Source organism: Coffea arabica, chromosome 11c (genome assembly GCF_036785885.1).
Source record: "Coffea arabica cultivar ET-39 chromosome 11c, Coffea Arabica ET-39 HiFi, whole genome shotgun sequence".
NCBI classification, from domain to species: domain Eukaryota; kingdom Viridiplantae; phylum Streptophyta; class Magnoliopsida; order Gentianales; family Rubiaceae; genus Coffea; species Coffea arabica.
In genome coordinates this window covers 9815062-9835153 of record NC_092330.1, presented here as the reverse complement: position 1 = coordinate 9835153, position 20092 = coordinate 9815062, and the positions used below count along the sequence as shown (strand labels likewise).

At 34.8% G+C, this 20092-nt stretch overlaps 1 protein-coding gene across 8 annotated transcripts; it reads left to right on the top strand.

Moving 5' to 3' along the window:
• Nucleotides 1-2402: 2402 nt before the first annotated feature.
• Nucleotides 2403-10508, top strand: LOC113717070 (transcription factor SRM1-like). Of its 8 annotated transcripts, none has more exons than XM_072070510.1 (4): nt 2403-2646; nt 2811-2879; nt 4028-4415; nt 9591-10508. In XM_072070510.1, exons 3-4 carry the CDS (start codon nt 4033-4035, stop codon nt 10093-10095), a joined length of 888 nt encoding a protein of 295 aa, XP_071926611.1. In that variant the 5' UTR covers nt 2403-2646; nt 2811-2879; nt 4028-4032; the 3' UTR covers nt 10096-10508. The 8 variants fall into 8 exon arrangements, with proteins under 8 accessions (XP_071926611.1, XP_071926612.1, XP_071926610.1 ...); XM_072070507.1 differs by lacking the exon at nt 2811-2879 and adding an exon at nt 3643-3752 and having other exon boundaries at nt 2404-2646; nt 3840-4415; XM_072070504.1 differs by having other exon boundaries at nt 2404-2646; nt 3643-4415.
• The last annotated feature ends 9584 nt before the right edge of the window (nt 10509-20092 follow it).

The window sequence follows — 20092 nt, the reverse complement described above, 5'->3', positions numbered from 1 at the left end:
CTAATGAAAACTTGATAATATAGTAGTATAAATGACAGTAGACGAAAAGAAGATGAATGGATGTACACTGGTTCAAATGGTGGCGTAGAAGTCTCCCTAACGCCAACAAAAGGCATTGTCCACCTAAGAATCTCCCTCTTTGTTAATTGTTGCTGCAAACATAATCCCTTCGTCACCTTTACGAATCAGATATTAATTTTTATCTTACAAATAATTGGTTAGGTCCCACTCCTAACATCTTTTTGTCTCCAATCATCTAGATAGGATAACATACAATATTCAACAAGTTGATTTGGCCCAATTGGGAAATAGTCTGAAAAGCGGCAGTGACTCAAAGAGTGAGTTTACAGAAAACTTTGTATCATTTCATGCTCAAAGGGAGAAGGTGATGATTCGCCTATAAAACATACAATCATGCTCGGCTCGTTGAGGAGGTTTTGGTCCAGTTGCTGAGGTTGAGATCTCAAAAATTGGAGGTATTAAGCTCAAATCTTACCTCCACACTGATTCTCAAATTACACCATTTTCCTACTAAAAAAACAAAACAAAAATCATGCTTTGCTCGTTGCTCCATTTTCAATCCCCCTTCCTCCTTCTATTCTAATAGACAATTTATTAAGATGGCACCCATTTGGATTGAAGATTATGTACAGTATAGCATTTTGTGTCATATAAATGCATGGGGGGAGAAAACAGGCATAAAAAAATTATAGAAACGATTAATTTCAACAATAATTATTAGCTCCTATCGCATTAAATTGCATCGAAGAGTAAGTTCAAGTATGATCAACAGTCAAAATTAGCCCATCAATAATACTTCAGTTCGAATATTTTATCTTTACTCTTGAGATTTTCTGCATCTTTACTACTCAATTAGATTATAATCAGCTTAAAACTTGTGGATGATTAGTCTAATAATTTCATTAGATAACTTTTTTATACATTGTCAGTGTATAATTTTTTTATACTAGTAGGTTTAGATCATTGACACATAACATAAATTTGAATTTGAAATTCAAATCATACACATATGACATACATTCATAATTACTAATGTAAAAAAATCATTATACTATCAGTATATAAAAAATTAATTTATTTTTATTTACCAAAGTTATATTGTATAATTTCACAAACCTTAGCACGAAACAACATATCAATGGTACATCACAAGCTGGACCAAAGACGTCATACAAACAAAAGTACAAAAAATTCATAACAAAAATTCATCACCAAATCATGGTCTATTTTGTCAAACCAACAAATTCGAAATGACTGAGATTTGAAAGACTTTGACACGTCATAACAAAATATGGCATCCCATAAATACCCACATTTGCAATTTTGCTAGGCGTGAAAAATTTTACTATACAACCATCTTACCATTAAAATTTAATGTACATTAGTTCCGTATATGTTCGTGTTCGTATGAGATGATTATTAATAAGAGTAAATAGCACAAAAGATCACTTAATTATTTAAGATTCCTTATTTTAGTCAAATACACTTCTTCTTTTTTTACCAAAATAGTCTTTCAACTAATAAAAACGTAATTGCATAGTTATTTAATTAGTAAAAATGTACATTTTTTCACTCAATTGATAAAAACACACATTTTTTGGTTTGTCCAAAAATATACTAAGGGTTTGGATCCCCTGTTTTTTGGAGTGTTTTTCAAAAATTAAATTTTTAAATATAATAAAAATTTTTAAAAAGTACTCTAAAAGGTAATCTAAAAATTAATTTAAATTTTTTAAAATTTTAAAAAATATTTCAAAATATATTTTAGAAATTCTTTTACTCTTAAATATTCCAAAATATTTTCTGAAAACATCTGAAAATATAATCTAAACAGCTAATTCAAACGGTAAAACATACTAATATTTATATAAACATCAGTATGTTTTCGTTAATATACCTAAATTTCATCCAATCTATTATGTATATACATACGAATAATAACTATCTCTTCTTGTATTTATACACTTTTTTATTTAATTTTATATTTTTAAATATTATATTTTAATGAGTGTCTAATGGCATCGTTAGATAGAGGCTTAAATAAATTAGTGATGATAAAGCAACCAACAGATTCCATACTTGATGAGCTAGTTGAGGTTATTGAACAAAGGGTCCCTCGTGTATGCATTTCCTTCAATCGGTTATAATCACTCCCATATTAGCTGTCACATTCATTTGTTGCAACTAGTTGTTTGGACTTTGGATGGACGGGTGGGGCCATCCCACTCTAGGGCCCCACCCAACACCCCTCCTTGCGCTCTGGGTTGTGGGCTGCTGATTTTTCAGGATAACCATAAGTCCATAACCTATCAACGTCATAATTTGCTGACAATTTTTTTTTATTTTTTTAACTTTTTCTTTTCCTTTTCCTATTTTTGTAATGTGCAACCAATTTATGGGCATCTTTTAACAATCAAAAACCTTGCTTTGCTTTTATTAGTGTCCTCTCGTGACTTTGGAGTCTAATTCCTGTTGCAGTCCATCTTGAGTCCATTATTTTCTTCACTAATCGCTAATTTAATCCAAAACCCATTTCTCTTTTTCTGTGTTTAAAGACTTTTAGTAGCTGAGAAAACCCACAGATTATAAGACAAGAACTTAAGGAAAGATCCCTTTTTGATAAAAGTAAGTTTTGGTTTCTACTCAATCTAGTACTTAAAATGGTATGCTAGTACAAGAAATGATTACAGCATTTATTTGCAGTAAAAAAAGGTTAAAATTTTGTGAATATTTTGGAGTTGTTTTTTTCTTTTTAAATCTGCATGTTTGATTGTAGCTGTCACTTTCAGATTGTTTAGTAGCGTTGGTGGGAATCTAGGAACTGGCTCTGCCTACTCAAGTATGGTTGAAAAGTACTGGTACTAGAACTACCCATGGGGCTGCTTGCCAATTTAACTGATTAATTATAGAGTACTAGTTGTAAAAGTAAGAATTTCTACTGTTTCATTATTTTTCTTTAGTTTTTGGTTCGAAAGAGAATATGGGTTTCTCCTATTTGCCAAAAAGTATGCTTCTGTGGGCTCTGGTTTATCGGTCTTATGTGCAGTCACAGGATTAGAAAGAAGAACCTTTTTTTTTTGTAGTATTTAATTTCATTTTTGTTGTTTTCTTGAACAACTTTTTGGTGTGTTGTTGATGTGAAAAGATTGGATTTTTACAGTACTTTCATTATTTGACTGTCTCAGAATTGGACTGTGAAAAGAGAGATTTTTATGAGTAATGTGTAAGAATTTTAGTGCTACTAATAGTTGGTGTGGGCCTGGTTCTGTGAAAACTGTTATCAGGATGGCTTTTGGCTATTGGAATTTGGTAGGGAAAGCAGCAGAAATGGGAATTTGAATACTGTTTTCTATCCATTTTAGACTTTCTGGGTTTTTCTCCTTTGTTTGGTTTCTTTCTTGGTGGTCTCTTTCACAGGTCATCACCATGGACAGCTCTAATCAGTACTACTAATTACTGTCTTGAATTGAATTCACCGTCAACAAATAAATTTGTCAGATTTTTTCTTTTCCCTTTTTGGCCTTTCTATTGCTTCTATTTATTGCATCTTTTTTGGGGTTTTATGGTTTTCAGATATTTCTCATGGTCTAACCGAAGTTGTAAACTTCTGTTCATCAATAGGGTCAGCATTTCACAATTGTCCATTTCATCATTTCTGAAGCAAATCACCATTGAATTCATCATCAGCTAGCGTCTCGCTCACTTCCTTGTGATTCTTGTTGATTTTATTGGTACTCAGTGCAGTTCACTTGGCTATTTTTAGGGCTTTTGTCTTTATTCTTGCTTACTGCTTTGCTCTGACACATCTCCTTTCACAGTTCAAATCTACCAATCAGTCACTTGCTATTTATACATAGCTTCATCTCCAAAGAATTTACTGATATCCCATTTAAATGAAATCAGTGGTTCAGAAATATAGTCCAAGCTTTGATCTGAAGTGCTCAGCTTTTGTTTGATATCTATCTCTGTAATTGAAGAAGAATTTAATTGCTCAATTGAAAGCTAGGCTAGATGACAGCTGATGAATCAACTAGTGCTGTTTGGAGTAGAGAGCAAGATAAGGCATTTGAGAATGCGCTGGCTACTTATCCTGAGGATTCTGCAGATCGATGGGAGAAAATTGCAGCTGATGTCCCAGGAAAATCCTTAGAAGAGATTAAACATCACTATGAGATTTTGGTTGATGATGTTAATCGGATCGAGTCTGGCTGTGTACCTTTACCTAGCTATAGTTCTTGTTTAGATGGTTCAACAAGCCAAGCTGGTGATGAAGGAACAGGCAAGAAAAGTGGCAATTTGGGACACTTTAGCAGCGAGTCTAACCATGGAGGCAAGGCTTCAAGATCAGATCAGGAGCGGCGCAAAGGGATTGCCTGGACAGAGGATGAACACAGGTAAATTATGTTGCACTCAATCAGAATTCTTTGTTCTGTAACTCAACTTACATCCCTTAATTATTGTCATCTTACGGTATAGGTATTACTTAGTTTCAGAAAAGAAAGGCTATGGTTCTTCCTTTAGTCACTGTGAGTCCTTCTCTAGTGATCGCACAAGGTTGTTTAATTCAAGGGGGATACTTTTTGTGGCTTACTTCCTGCGTAATGGTCTAAAAAGTATATTGTATCTCATAAATAGTGTGGTAGGTTGGATTGTGTTATTGCTGGCTCACTTTGTCTTTATTGCATCCTGAATTCTTGATTTTATTGATGTTGCTGAAGCAATATCTTCCACATGTTAATTGTACCACATTACTGTGAGGTAAGCACAATGGAATTATGGTTGCAGTGCCTTATATGTGATAATAATAGGTGGTATGGATTTACCCATACTAACATGTAATTTTTTCCCGTCTTGCTTATTTGTGTTTCTGTTGCCCAAAAAACAGTCAATTATTTTCCCAAACTTGGTGCATCCTCCTTATGTCTTGAGGTGGTTAAAGTTGCTATCAAGTTCACTCTTCAGGTCTCTGCACAATGCTGTCAGCGTGAGTTATATACCTGCATGAAATTCCGTAATACTCTTGATTTGGGAATAATTCAGACAAATGTCAGTGAATTAATTAACTGTTTAGAATTGTAGTGAAATGCAGAATGGGAAACTACACACCAATTAAAAGAACTATTGAAAGAAAACCAACTTGGAAAAGAAGAGAAAAGCTAAAAGAGCTGGAAGGAGGGGATGGGGGAACTTGCTTTTCGTATTGTCTTACTTTGCCTTTTTGGCACCTCATTTATTCTTTAAATTCTGCTTGGGATACTCTACTTCCAGCTGAGGAGCCTTCTTCTTGATATCTTTTTTGTTATAGTTACATTTGTTAGAATTACAGAATTTTGAAATAAAAGCCATGTTTCACTAAAATAGTTAGAAAAGGGCATGAGGATATTTTAGGTCATACCTAGGATGGTTATAATCTTTGACTAATTTCTGTCAAAGCTTTTCCATGCCAAACAAAATCCTTGCACAAATTAACCCCAAAGCTAACTGTGCTATATGTAGTTTCCTGAATAATATTTTCATTTATTACATAAGAACAGCATTTGCTTCTTGCGTGCTTTGTAAGACTCGAACCTAGTAGGACAAGTTAATTCTCAATTGTAGCCATATGGTTATCTTTTTGGGGGATTAGTCCCTGAATTAATTGTTTTAGCTTTAGGAGTGACTTTGATATCAATTTACCTAATTTTAGGGTTGCTTTTTATTTCCAGATGCATTTGCTAATTCTTCATGCTTCCTGTGATTGATGAGAGAAAAACACGCTAAAGATTAAAAGCGCCTATAACTTTATAGGTGTTGCGTTAAATGGCTTCACACTTGAATACTTCGAAATTCGACTATGTGATTTAATAGGTGCATTCATAAATTGCATGTATTTCTTCCTCATCTCCGTACCTTAGCTTTAATTCAGGAGTCTGATTGGTACTGTTTTGGAATCATCAGATGTCACCACATATATATGTCAGCTATTTAAACTTTGCCAACACTGATTTCCCTTCATTTTCCAGCATCCTGATTGATTTCATATTATTATCAAACTTATCGTATTATGTTTGCTTGCTGCACGATGAAATTGAACTCCTTGTAGTGGATTGATCTGACATTTTCTTAAGTAATATCCTACTCATTAGGGAATCTTTTGTGTAATGGTCACTTTAGTTATCAGTTTGAGGTAGCTTTTCTTGATGTTCTTCATCATCGTTTTACAAGTCTGTGGAAGATACAAAGATTATCATGCGCGTCTCTGTCTCTTCCTGAGCATGCATGTGAAATATGCTGGTCGAATCTGGCTTTGTTTTCCCCCTCATGGAGAACCTTTACACTTTGTTTGGCCCATGTTAGTGGAAAGGTGACCTTATGTAGGTAAAGAAAAAACAAATACAACTTAGGGTTTTAGTTTCATTTAACTCAAAAGCTTGTAAATGAAAGTTGGTAGTCATGGAGAATATTATGTTTAGCTTGCATTCTGGGACAGAAAACACGAAAGTATTCCTGCAGAGTAGTTGATACACTACTTTCCTGCAAATCAAACACTTAGAAGGGGGAAATGCTGGCTTTGTTTAACCTTCCACTTTCTTTGCTATTCAAATGTACCATTTGGTTGTTAGATCCTGGAGAACAATATTTTTAAAGGCATTTATATAAAAGCTGAAACTTATCAGGACAGAGAAGAGAAATGAAAGAGATGTGAAGAGATAGATGGTTTGCAGAACAGAAGACAAGGATTTCATTTTGATAGATCAAACATGGAATGTTAGTAATGTATTTTTTCTCACTCTGAAAATCAACTTCGAGTTGTTCAAAGGGAATATGCTCTTATTATATATTTGGAACCCAATAGAAGAGTTGAAGCAATAAGCAGTGAATTGGATTGAATTTCTTGTTGCTATTCCTAAATTTCAGAATGAAAAAGGTTTCAGAAAAGTAGGGTTTCATCACTTCATAAATTTCTCTTCCAGTATGAGTTAGTGCTATGTGCCCCCTATGTTTCCGTGAATGTTTACATTCCAGAGGTTATGAAAAATCTGAAAGTTTTTTTTTTGTGCTACAGATGGATTACATGCAAGCTGTGTCTGTAAAGTATTTAGAAGAAAATAATCTGTATGGTCTTTTGTTAAAAACCGCTCTTTGATTCAATAATTTGAAGTACCTTTTCCTAGAAATAGGTGAGGAAAGCCCAAATTAAACAGAGTTTTATCAAGGTTTTCATGTTGGCATTGGCATGTGAACAGTTGTGGGGTTTTGTGCTGAATGTATTTTTGCCAAGTGGCACATTTAATGTTATGGACTATCTAAAGTGCCAATTAAGAGTTAATTGTTGGTTAACATTCTTTATTTCTCCTTTTATTTTCTGTTGAAAGGAGCTTTTGTTTGCAAGAACTTCTACTTGGTTCTTTCTTAGACTAATCTTGTACTATGAGTTTTCTAATGAAAACTCGGATTTCAGGACAATCCTTTTCTGAATTCTAGTATCTAGCTAGTTTGTAATATTTTATATTATTTGTGTTACAAGCAACAATAGTGATTATCTGTCCAGCATAGCCTAGGATGTCGAGCATAGCTATCATTTATCTTGATTTCTGAGATTCTGGCTTTATTTATGTATATTTGAAGCCTCTGCTTCTCTTTATTGCTTGACTTATACTATTCTCTGCCTATCATTTTCAAATTTCATATGTTAAATAACATACATCATTGACAGTAATAAGATGCCTTATCTATTAGGCATTATTGAATCAGTTAATAATCTCTAATAATTGCTAAAATGTCCAAGGGGTAAATTTGTTTATGTGCTTAGTAAATATTACTAGCACCTTGTGAGTTTATGTAGTTTGGGAAATCTCGTAGAGCACTGTCTATGAGAAGGCAAACTTTGGCATGAATGTGTCCCATCTTTCGTTTTCCTTTCTACTGTAAAGTATTTATGTTGAACATTATGGATTTGTCTGAATAACACCAGTAATGATGCTTTGTGGGAAGGATACCACTGAAATTATAAAAACTATACATACAAATATAAAGATGCACATACATGACGATCCTCAGAACTTAAGATACCGAGTTTTTGGTGGACGGAGGTGTGGAATCTCTAAACTTTGGAGTCTTGCCTCTTATCAATCAAGGATTTCATGACATTGTCTTTTTTTTTAACCTTGATTTCTCAGTTAAACTTGAATGCCCTAGTTCTTGCATGTTTAGCATGGAACTTTTCATGGTAAATAAATTGTTCTTTGAGTTGTTGGAGGGGCAGAAGTAGACAAATTAAAGGGAACAAAGTGGAAGAAACTCATAGTTGAAGGACTTGATCAAAAGAATTCCATAGTTTAGTGAGCCTCATGGAAATTAACTGTTTTAGTTGCACTTACTATCTTCTAGGGGAACTGTCTAAAAGGGCATTCAGAAGATCTGCTGTTATAAACCATTTTAGAAATTGGTCAGCATGGGGATTTTACCTTCTTGAAGCATATTCAGTGCATTGGGTAATATTTAATGAAGTACTATTTTTACTTTTCAGTTTGTGCTCAATAATGCTAATCACCTACAGTTAATGTATTCCTGTTAATGAGGAATGCGTGAGAGCTGGAACTTGTGGTTTTATTACCAAAGCCTAAAATAGTTGTCAATGAAGCCTGAAAATTTTTCCAAGCAGGGATAGAGAAACAGTTAGCGGAATTTTTCTTATCATGTAGTCTTCAATCTGGCAACAATGATTTCTGTTCCGAGCATTTTGGAGCAGTTTAGTTTTTGGTGTTTTTACTGGGTTATTTTTTCATGCTAAGTGAAGTGTTCTTATAAATATTGATGCACATGTTGCAATAGGAATTTGGATTCTGCTTTTTTGCTGGAAAACTTCAAATCAATGTGACACTAACAAGTTGGAAGTATCAGTCCTCCACAGTTCTTTATCCTGCTTGCTTAAAAAATTGACCTAGAAGCCTCAAATCCTTCCTGTTGTGTTTGAAAATTGTTACAATGCCATAGTCGTGGTACTAAGATTGTGGCAAAAATGGGTTTTAACTGCTTCAGCATATTGTTTCCCTTCCTCTGAGAATCTTACTCTCGTGAACTTTGCCCTTTAGTTTTGTTGCCAATCATAAGAGTTCAGCGCAGAATAGCTGACAGGAAGGTAAAAGAAACAGGCAACCTTGATGAAGAATAGATCACACTATGTCCTGGAATCGAAGCTTTCATTATCTATTATGATTTATTTCATCCTATGAAAAAAAAAGTGTCTTTGGCAGATAATGAAGTTAGCAATTTTGATTCTGGAAATATGTATACCCATCAATTTAGTACATAGACGACCAAAAGGAATGTTACTGCTTGATTTCTTTGAAATGGATGAGTTCTTGATACCTCAAGAAATTGGCTATTAGATGAAGTATTTAATTAACTACAGAATGGGATGCATGCGCTTGATTTTCTTCATCCAAGGAGAAATACTTGGAAATACTGTACAATTTCCTCTCTGTGTTTATTTTTACTTCATCTTACCTTCATGTCAATCTCGCCCTCCACTATGACTATGGCAGTCATGATTAATGCTTTGCTTTCTTTCTCTGGTTTGATGTCAGGTTGTTCCTTCTTGGTTTGGAAAAATATGGGAAAGGTGATTGGCGAAGTATCTCCCGCAACTTTGTTGTGACGCGGACTCCTACGCAAGTGGCTAGCCACGCTCAGAAATATTTCATTCGTTTGAACTCTATGAACAAAGACAGAAGGCGATCGAGTATTCATGATATTACCAGTGTCAATACCGGAGATGTTTCAGTACCCCAAGGTCCAATAACTGGTCAGACAAATGGTCCTGCTGCAAGTGGTTCATCTGCAAAATCTAACAAACCACCTTCCCAAGCACCTACTGCGGCTCCTGGAGTTGGAATGTATGGTACAACAACTATTGGGCAACCAGTGGGTGGACCACTTGTTTCTGCAGTCGGGACACCGGTGAATCTTCCACCAGCTGCACATATGGCATATGGTGTCCGAGCTCCAGTTCCTGGAACCATGGTTCCCGGCGCACCAGTGGCCATGGGTCCAGTGACGTATCCAATGTCACACACATCTGCACATAGGTGATCTAATGTATACTTGCAGATGTGTACAAAATCAGGCTTTAGCTGATGCTTATTTGGTTAATTGGTGCTTTATAGACTTTTGATAGCCAAAATAATATTTGTTTCATCTTGAAGAAAGACATGTCCAAGGAGACTGTCATTTTTCAACTTGAAGTGAATTGAATAAGCCATAGGATAAACTACATGCATCTGTATAGGGAGCTATGAATGATATGGCAGCATTTAGATTTAGGTAGCGTTCTTGTTCCTTTAGTGTATAGGTATTTCATGACCAGATTAGAGGTGGTTAACCCTAATGGAGTGTTCTGTTGTGGTAAAAGTTGTAGAGGACCCTTGACCTCTCGTAATTGTTTCAGGTAGCATATTAAATATGCTATATCCCTACCCAGTAATTTAGTTACTTTATGGTCAAAACCTGTTTAAATTTTCTTTGCGTGTCCTGTTGGCACCCAATACGAGGAGTTGTATAGCTAACTGTTCACCTTTTTAAATTTTTTTTTTTATTTTGTGTTTTTGGTGGTGGGGGGGGCCCACAGAGATATGGTAGCACAAAATAGATTATATGAATGTTTATAGCTCTTCCATCGAAGAAGCCAGAAGGTGTTATGGGTTTGAAACTTTGAAAGCATGATTGTTGCAAATCCAAGCTGACGAGTTCGTATGTAGTCAAGCCACATGCTGGTGAAAAGATGTACATTGCACTCCCAAGGATAGGGCTCTTCCAAGACTTGAATTCACTGTTGTTACTATTTGAATTTGAAATTTAACTTTTATACACATATGATAAATCAAACGGTGATAGTATATACACTATTAGTATATATAAGATTGACTTTTTTTATGGATTAATGTTTTCTACACTGACAGTGTATATATTATCAGCGTTAGATAAATGTCAATTATGTAAAATTTGAATTCCAAATTCAAATTTTGCACACTTGTAATGAATCAAAAAATGATAGTGTATATACTGTTTATGTATATAAGATTTACTTTTTTTATTTCGTTATTGTAGTTGTTTATGATAGCAAATTACAATGAATGAATGAGAGAGGCTAAATTTACACCCTTTTATCGTAAACCTATACCCCAAATGTCAACATGGTATTGAAATACTTAACATTGAATGTGTTTCCATCAAACTTTTCTCTATTCGAAATGTATGCTTTCACATGATAGAAATAGTATTCCTAGTATTCTTTTAACTTATTTATTCCATTCTTATATCTTTCACAACTTTTCCAATTGTATACTCTCCTAATTTATAAAAGCTATTTACTTATCATAAATTTGTTAAAACAGTTTTCATGTGTTTAGAGATTTTTTGGTCTACCTAATGTGTATTATATGTTAATTTTTTGTTATGTAATAATCTACTCTGCCAAACTATAACTATTTCTTGGGGAAAAAAATCTAATGTTTTGATGTCTTTGTATAATCCCACTTTGGTTTTATGATTATAATATGATATATTGTAGTAGTACTAGTGTTATTGTGACGACCCTATCACCCCCTAGGGCGTACCCCAGGGTTTAGCGGATCGCCTGCCCAATTCTCGTCAGAACTCACTTACTCACATCAAGTAAATAGGTTGCAACCTCGAGAGTAAAAGAAATAACAATTTTCAACTTGAAACGTACATGTACATTCATTTCTATTTCAATCATCCATACAATCCCAAATATATCAAAAGATATGAGTTCCAGATACATTCAACCCTAATCAAGCACTAGCACGAGTACAATCACAAAATTTCAAAAACTAGACCATGCTAACCTGTACTAGTTTCACGCTCTCGCTTGTACCCCCTATAAGGAAAACAAATGGTGTGGAATGGGCTCAAAACCCAGTGAGATTCCAAATAGCAAATTGATCATTATTCAAAAGTACAAGGATCAACGTAGCAAAATAGCGAGCATAACAAGTTTATAAAAGTGAGCAATAACACTTCAAGTAGCAAATCTCAAAATGATCGAGTATAAAATTTTTCAAAAGAAACAATAATCCGATAAATAACAATCATGTCAAAGTATAAGGATACGGATGGCACTCAAGAGCCAAGTTCCCCTTTGCTTCACCAGAACTTGATCAAGTAGTAGTTGACACTCCATCAACTTTCAAGTAAAGTAACCAATCCAGTAGAGTACCCACTTAGTTACAATCTCTATCCACCATCCAAACCCCCTACTGGGTCCAAAATCCTCAATAAATACTGGTGGTAATACTCGAGTATACCGATTAGTCGAGAAAATAACACTCCACTCGATAACACTAGATACCCATGTAAGGCCCAAAAACAACCAATGCAAAGATCATAACCGAAACAATAAGTAAATAAAAAGGAAAGGATTGCAAACCAATTAACTACCCAACTCCTCTTGAGCTTGTAGATTAATTGAAACAAGCTACTTCAAGTTGATGAATTACAATCACTCTTGTGTACAAAGGAAGGTTCACCTCCTCCTTGCCCCAAGCAGCACTCGGTCAAGCCAGGACGTTTTACTATCCCTCAGGACAACCCTCACAGAGCTACACTCATGAAAGATTCACTCACAAATGAAAAGCTTACAATGAACCTCACACTACTAAGACTACAAATATTCTTTTTGGAGTATTTTTTCACTAAAATCTCTCTAGATCTTTTGTATCTTCAGTGTGCCAAAGTTGTTTGAAGTATCTGACCAACCACTATTTATATAGGACCAAGAAAGAGTCTCATTAAAGCTTCCAACGGATAGAAAGTAGCTGAACAGTCAACTAGCCGTTGGTAGTGTCGGACGTCCGATAGCACTGTTTTATGCGTCCGACAGCAGGTAGTGAGTTTGAGAAATTTTCTTCAATTCTTTCGGACGTCCGATAGGCTGGTTTTCTGCGTCCGAAGGTATGATGTAAAACTGAGAATTTTTCTTCAATTCCTTAGGACGTCCGATGCAGTCTTTTTGAGCGTCCGACAGCTTCAGCATACTTTGTCTTCTTCCAATTACACTTGTTCATGGAATCAAATAATTTCATAACTGAAAATATATCTTGAAGAAATATTAGTATCATCCATTTGTTTTGTAAACATCAAAAGATAGGGATCAAGATCAACAATCTCCCCCTTTTTGATGATGACAAAACAATGGATGGAAAGAAACAAAAATAAGTATAAGCTCCCCCTCAATCATTGCAACCAAAACTTTTAAGAGCCAAACTCATAATCTCAGAATAACTCCCCCTTACACATTACATCCATTTCTCCCCCTTTTTGTCATCATAAGAGTAAAAATCAACTACTATAATCCAGCAACAATAACAGAGAATTCAATATTCCAAGAAAAAATAGAGAAATGACAGCAATCACAGCAAATCATCATGAGATCAGCATTATTCTTTTATCTCTCTTTTTGACATCATATAGATTCAGTAGTATTCAAAAATATCAGCGAAAACTCAAATCAAAATATCAGAAATATCAAAAGAAGAATATTGTGAACAAGAATCACTGAAATGATTAACAAAATCTCCTACTTGTTAAAGTTAGCATCATGTCTAACTATCCACATGTATTTCATGCCTTTTTTTATATTTTTTCTCACATAGCAATCACTTTTCATGTGACCTTTTTGACAACAGAAATTACACATAATCAGGGAATTATTTATATGAACAGATTTAATAAATCTTACTTGTTTTCTCCTATGGATAACAAACTCATTTGCAGCAGAATTTATCTTAAAATGAGGTTTTGATTTATTACTTTGAAAACAGTCCTGTTTTTTATGTTGAAGCAACTCATTTAAATCATCCATTCTTCTTTTCAAATCATCTTGTTCCCTTTTGAACATTTCACAAAAACTTGTTTTTCTATCAAGATCCAAGTGTAAAGCAGTCTCATTTTTTCTGAAGTAATCATTTTCAGTTTTCAACTTTTTGTTTTGTTGAAAAAGATTTGCATTATCTCGAAGCAAAAAACTAATTTTCTGTTTTAACTCCTTGTTTCTAACATAAGATTCTTTCAAACTATCATGCAATTTTATAATGAAAGATTCAAGATCATCATCATTTTCATCATCACTTTCAAATTGAGAGCTAGAAAATGTTACCTCATCATCTCCAATGGCCATAAAAGCCAATTGAGCAGACTCTTCTTCCTCTTCAATTTCACCATCGGAGTTGCATTCATTCCAAGTGAATTGAAATTTGTTTAATCTTGGTTTTCTTCCTTCTTTCTTCTTCATCACTGGACAGTCACTTGCATAGTGTCCAGGCTGTCCACATTCGTAGCATTTGTCCAATTGTTTCTTGTTGAATTCTTGTTTTTCTTTGTACCTTGCGTTTGAAGACTGATTCTGGAATTGATTGCTAGGTCCTCCCCTTCTAAACTTCCTTTTATCCAAGATTCTTTTGAAGCTTTTTGTGATGAGAGCAAGATCGTTGTCATCACAATCCGAGTCTTCATCATCCAATAGAGCTTGATCATCTTCACTTTGAGTTGCCTTTAGAGCTATGTTTCTCTTTGCTCTAGCGTCCTCTTCCTCCTGCACTTTAGTTTTCAACTTCAACTCATAAGAAGTTAGTGAGTTAATGAGAGATTCAATAGGCACAGAATTTAAATCCTTAGCCTCCTCTATTGCAGTTACTTTATTTTCCCATTCTTTGCCCAATGCATTGAGAATTTTCCTGTTCTTCTCTCCCAAGGTGTACTCTTTGCCCAACACCTCGAGATCTTTGATCAAGTCATTGAACCTGCAATACATTTTGTCAATATCCTCAAGAGGTTCAATTTTAAATGATTCATACTTTGTAACCAAGATAGCTTTTTTCTGTTCTCTCACGTTGTCACCACCCTCATGGGTTTCTTTTAACTTATCCCACATTTCTTTGGCCGATTTACAGCCTTTTACTCTAATTGATTCATTTGAATCTAAGGCACTATAAAGAACATTCATGACTTTGGCATTCAATGTGAGATTAGTCCTATCTTGAGCATTCATTTCAGCTCTCGTTTTTGGCCGAAGCAAACCTGTATCTGCATCAAGAAAGTTAGCTTCATGCGGTCCTTCACTCACAATAAACCATAACTCAATATCAATAGATTGTAAAAAAATAATTATCCTTTCTTTCCAGCTAACATAATTGGAGCCACTAAACATGGGAGGCCTAATAACAGATTGCCCCTCAACAAACATAGCATGACTGGTTGTCATCTTTACTCCAAGCCGCTTGAGCTTAATCTCTAGGAGACCAAGCTCTGATACCAATTGTAAGGCCCAAAAACAACCAATGCAAAGATCATAACCGAAACAATAAGTAAATAAAAAGGAAAGGATTGCAAACCAATTAACTACCCAACTCCTCTTGAGCTTGTAGATTAATTGAAACAAACTACTTCAAGTTGATGAATTACAATCACTCTTGTGTACAAAGGAAGGTTCACCTCCTCCTTGCCCCAAGCAGCACTCGGTCAAGTCAGGACGTTTTACTATCCCTCAGGACAACCCTCACAGAGCTACACTCATGAAAGATTCACTCACAAATGAAAAGCTTACAATGAACCTCACACCACTAAGACTACAAATATTCTTTTTGGAGTATTTTTTCACTAAAATCTCTCTAGATCTTTTGTATCTTCAGTGTGCCAAAGTTGTTTGAAGTATCTGACCAACCACTATTTATATAGGACCAAAAAAGAGCCTCATTAAAGCTTCCAACGGATAGAAAGTAGTTGAACAGTCAACTAGCCGTTGGTAGTGTCGGACGTCCGATAGCACTGTTTTATGCGTCCGACAGCAGGTAGTGAGTTTGAGAAATTTTCTTCAATTCTTTCGGACGTCCGATAGGCTGGTTTTCTGCGTCCGAAGGTATGATGTAAAACTGAGAATTTTTCTTCAATTCCTTAGGACGTCCGATAGGCTGGTTTTCTGCGTCCGAAGATACTCAATGGTTGTCGGACGTCCGATGCAGTCTTTTTGAGCGTCCGACAGCTTCAGCATACTTTGTCTTCTTCCAATTACACTTGTTCATGGAATCAAATAATTTCATAACTGAAAATATATCTTGAAGAAATATTAGTATCATCCATTTGTTTTGTAAACATCAAAAGATAGGGATCAAGATCAACAACCCATGGTTCGTTATCTAATCGATCAAACCCTTGCCGGCTCGACTCGATTAACTAGCCAGTGGGGTTTGGGTCCCCAAGAAGTTGATGAGATAACATCTACAATCGACGGAATCAAGATTAAAGTACGGAGATGGGAATAAGAGGCACCTCCCACTCGAATTGAGTATAGTACATGCTGCCGCTCAACACTTACAAGTCAAGTACAAGTATAAAAAGTCAATTGTAACAATAAACAAATACATATCTCGTTAGGGCAAGTGCGATAAAGTACACTCTTACCTGATCATACCAATCAAATATCATTTGATCATATTGGTCAAGTATTGAAAACAAGTGTCAAGTTCAATCGGGTATTTGGAAGCACTCACCAAAGGTCTAGTGCTTTTCAAAATCACGTTCAGGTCCAACTCCTTGGTTGGAGTCCAAATCTGCGATTAAATATCATTTAAGAGTTTAAAATCCACTAGGATTCGAAACATAGGATTTTCATTTCAAGAAGATCAAGTAAATGAAACTTGTTTAAGTAGTAGTCATATGACTTCTTAAATTCTCGAAAATTCATGCTCGCTCTTTTAGTTTCGATAAGGAAGCGATTAAAACTCTAGAATCCCCATTTGAGTCGAAAAGACGAGGAAAACGTATTTCTATTTTTCCAAGAGTACGAGTTTCGGCCAAATTCCACCTTATATACCTCTACGAAAGAAGACCCGAATATCCTAGACAATTCAAGTGCAATTCGACTTCAATTCTTTCCTCGAGTCGCAAGTACATTAGCCTAACCTTCGAGTGAAAATTTGGGCGGCATGCCCTTTGTATTTAACTATTTTCTAGGCATTTATGATTTTATTATTTTCTTCAAATCAGCCCCAAAGTCACACACAAGTAATGTTACCACCATAACCCTTCAATTAGGCTCCAAAATAATCCAATTACAACACAAGTCTTAACAAGGCAACCGGAAATCAAGTTTAAAGGCAAATAGTTAAATGGCAGATTTGACGTCTCTTGGTGTTTCGGTCACAATGGAAGCTACGTTTATCAAATTGGTGTAGACTTTATACCGTTTCAAAGCTAAGACAGAGAACGACAAATCATATGAAGACATCAATAGCCAATTTGTCCATTTTCAAGGTCAAAATGTGACATCTCAGAGGAAAACAGAAACTGTCTGCAAAACTGTACATTTGGCAGTCAAGGGTGTTTTTATCATTTCACATGATATAGTGCTCCGACAGAGTTGATATTTTGCAGGCAACTATATATACATCATTTCCTAGAACTTTCATATTTTTCATAATTTGAACTTTCCTCTAGAATTTCATATCTAATAAGCATTCAATCATCAAAACCAACGATTACTAACTCTATAACATCCATTACTAGATAAATAACCATAATCAAGGCTAAAAATGTAAACCCTAGCTAAACATCCACCATATCAATCAAAACTACTTAAATAACCATCATTAGCCAAGAATAGGAGTTTCTATCCAAACTTAAATATGATTAAGGAAGAGAAATAAGAAAGACAGCCATGGTACCTTCTCAAAACTCCTTGTAGATGTGAAATCAAACACTTTCTTCCCAAACTTTTACCACACACAACTATCTAAGCACTAAAATGAAAGTTTAATCAGTTTGGATTTTCACTCAAACTAAAATGGATTCAAGGTGAAATTGCTAGCTTGCCTTCCTCTCTTTTCTCTCCTCAACTCACGGTTGAAAGGTGCAGAAATGAAGGCTGAAATGAGCTCCAAGAAAGATAAGAAGGTAGGAATTGATTTGGGTCAAAGTTGGACAAGTGTCACACTTTGATTGGAAGTCAAAATTTTCTTTTATTGCTTGTTTTTTTGTCCACAATTTCGGCTGCATTGAGAAGATATTTAGAGCTGATTTTGTTCAATTAATAACAAGGAGATTAAGGTAATAAAGTAGTGGTTAAGTGGTGCACTCAATCTGTAATGAACGGTACACATCGGTTCAACCCGATTTTCCTTATTTCGCATGTACTAGGGTTTTAACTTATGATTCACTAACTTATTATTATCACTTCTAATCACACACTTTTTCTTATCTAAAATTCACTCTTAATCACTAAATTGAGTACACACTCCACACCGATTAATCACACTACCAAAAGACGTAAAAACCCTAGTTTACCTTAACGATGAAAGTAAAGGGAAAACCCTTGGTTCTATGATTTATTGTAACTATTGAGGAAGTGAATGAGTAGTAAAGTTATTATAAAATAATAGATTCCAAATAAAAGGGAATTTTTAAGAAAATATGAGGGATTTTACAATTCCTCACAATCACACTACCAAAATGCACACAAAAACACACACCAAAACTCTAATATGCACAAAAACCCTAAGTTATGCCCTTCCTTTAGAAAAATTATAACTTGATATAAATATCAAAAATTTATATAACTTGGCTTATTAAAAGCTAGACTTCAAATACTAAGAATCTTTAGAAGACACTTCAAAGAGATTTAGTTCATAAGTTGGTCCAAATTGAGGCATAAGCTACTACAACATTCCTATGTTTACTTGTACAGCGCAGAATTTTCAGTCAACTTTACCAATTTTCTAGAATTTATATATATTGAATCAAATTTTGAAATTTACATCGCAGGAAGCCCTATGAGTCTAGTTTCAAACGCAACAAACGGAACTCAATTCCGACTTTCCTATACAAAGTTATAGCCAATTTTCCAAAGTTGCGCAGAGCCTCTTGCGAAAATTTCTAGATTTTCTAACAACTTGAGATTATGAAACTTTTCTTAACAAAATTCACTTCCTTGGCTCAAAGTCAACCATTAAAATAACCAAGAATCTAAGGTAAGTGAATTTACATAAGGGTTATAAAGACAAGTAAAATTTTGGAGTCTCACAGTTATGGCTGCTTAGATGATCCTTTTTTTATTAGCATTATGTATGAGAATTTTGGGGTTAGTTCATGTGTGAAATCTGTTCTTTACTATAATAATTTTTTAGAAGATGCTTTTTGCAGTACAAGTGTTAGAGAAAATATAGAAGGTATTCAGAAAAGAGAAAACCTAGGAGATATTTGAAGGGATATTATTATGAAGGCAATTTATTTCTGTTGTGTGAAAGGATAACTTTACAACATGCTAAAAATTACTAATATTTTATTAAATGTTAGGAATTTTAACGTCTTATTGGTGCTGAGGGTGTAAAATTAGTACCAAAAGGTATGAATTTATCCTCTCTCAATTTGAAATAATTTGCTTAATAAGTCGAAATCCGCTTTAAATATGGGCCTTTGTCTTGGCGTTGCCCTTCTTTGTCTTCAAGCCGATGTTTTCTAACCGCTTCTCACCCAAAAAGGAGGAAAAAAGGGGCCTTTGGACCAAATCGTCGAAGCTGATGCTACCGAGTAATGAATAATTTGAAACATCTGGTCTATGTCGAATTCTCCATTACATAAGGTTGATGTTGCCATGTACTCTAGGCAGCAAATGCAAGCCAAAGGAACAAAGCAAGATTTTAAATTGCATCCCTCTTGTACCTTTCTTCACCTGTGAGCAGCATCTTCAAAATCCCAGGAGCGATCAAGTGAAAAATGACGAACCCCCATTCCTGCCTTCATATCAAAACTTACATAGATGACAAAGAAATAGAATTACAGCCCTTTCAACTTAGATTTTGCCAAAATTTAGACACTTTTATAGATGTATAAAGTCAGAAGTAGCAGTACGGTTCACAAACAGTGCACCGCTGTAGTATTGTGTGAACCAGCATTTCTATAAGCCGAGTAGTCTGGAATGGTGTTTTTCCCTATCTGACCGCAAATTTCTTCTGAACAAAAGTTTTTCTTTCTGAAATGAAAAAGTCATGGCTAAAATAGAATAATGAAAAGTTAAAAC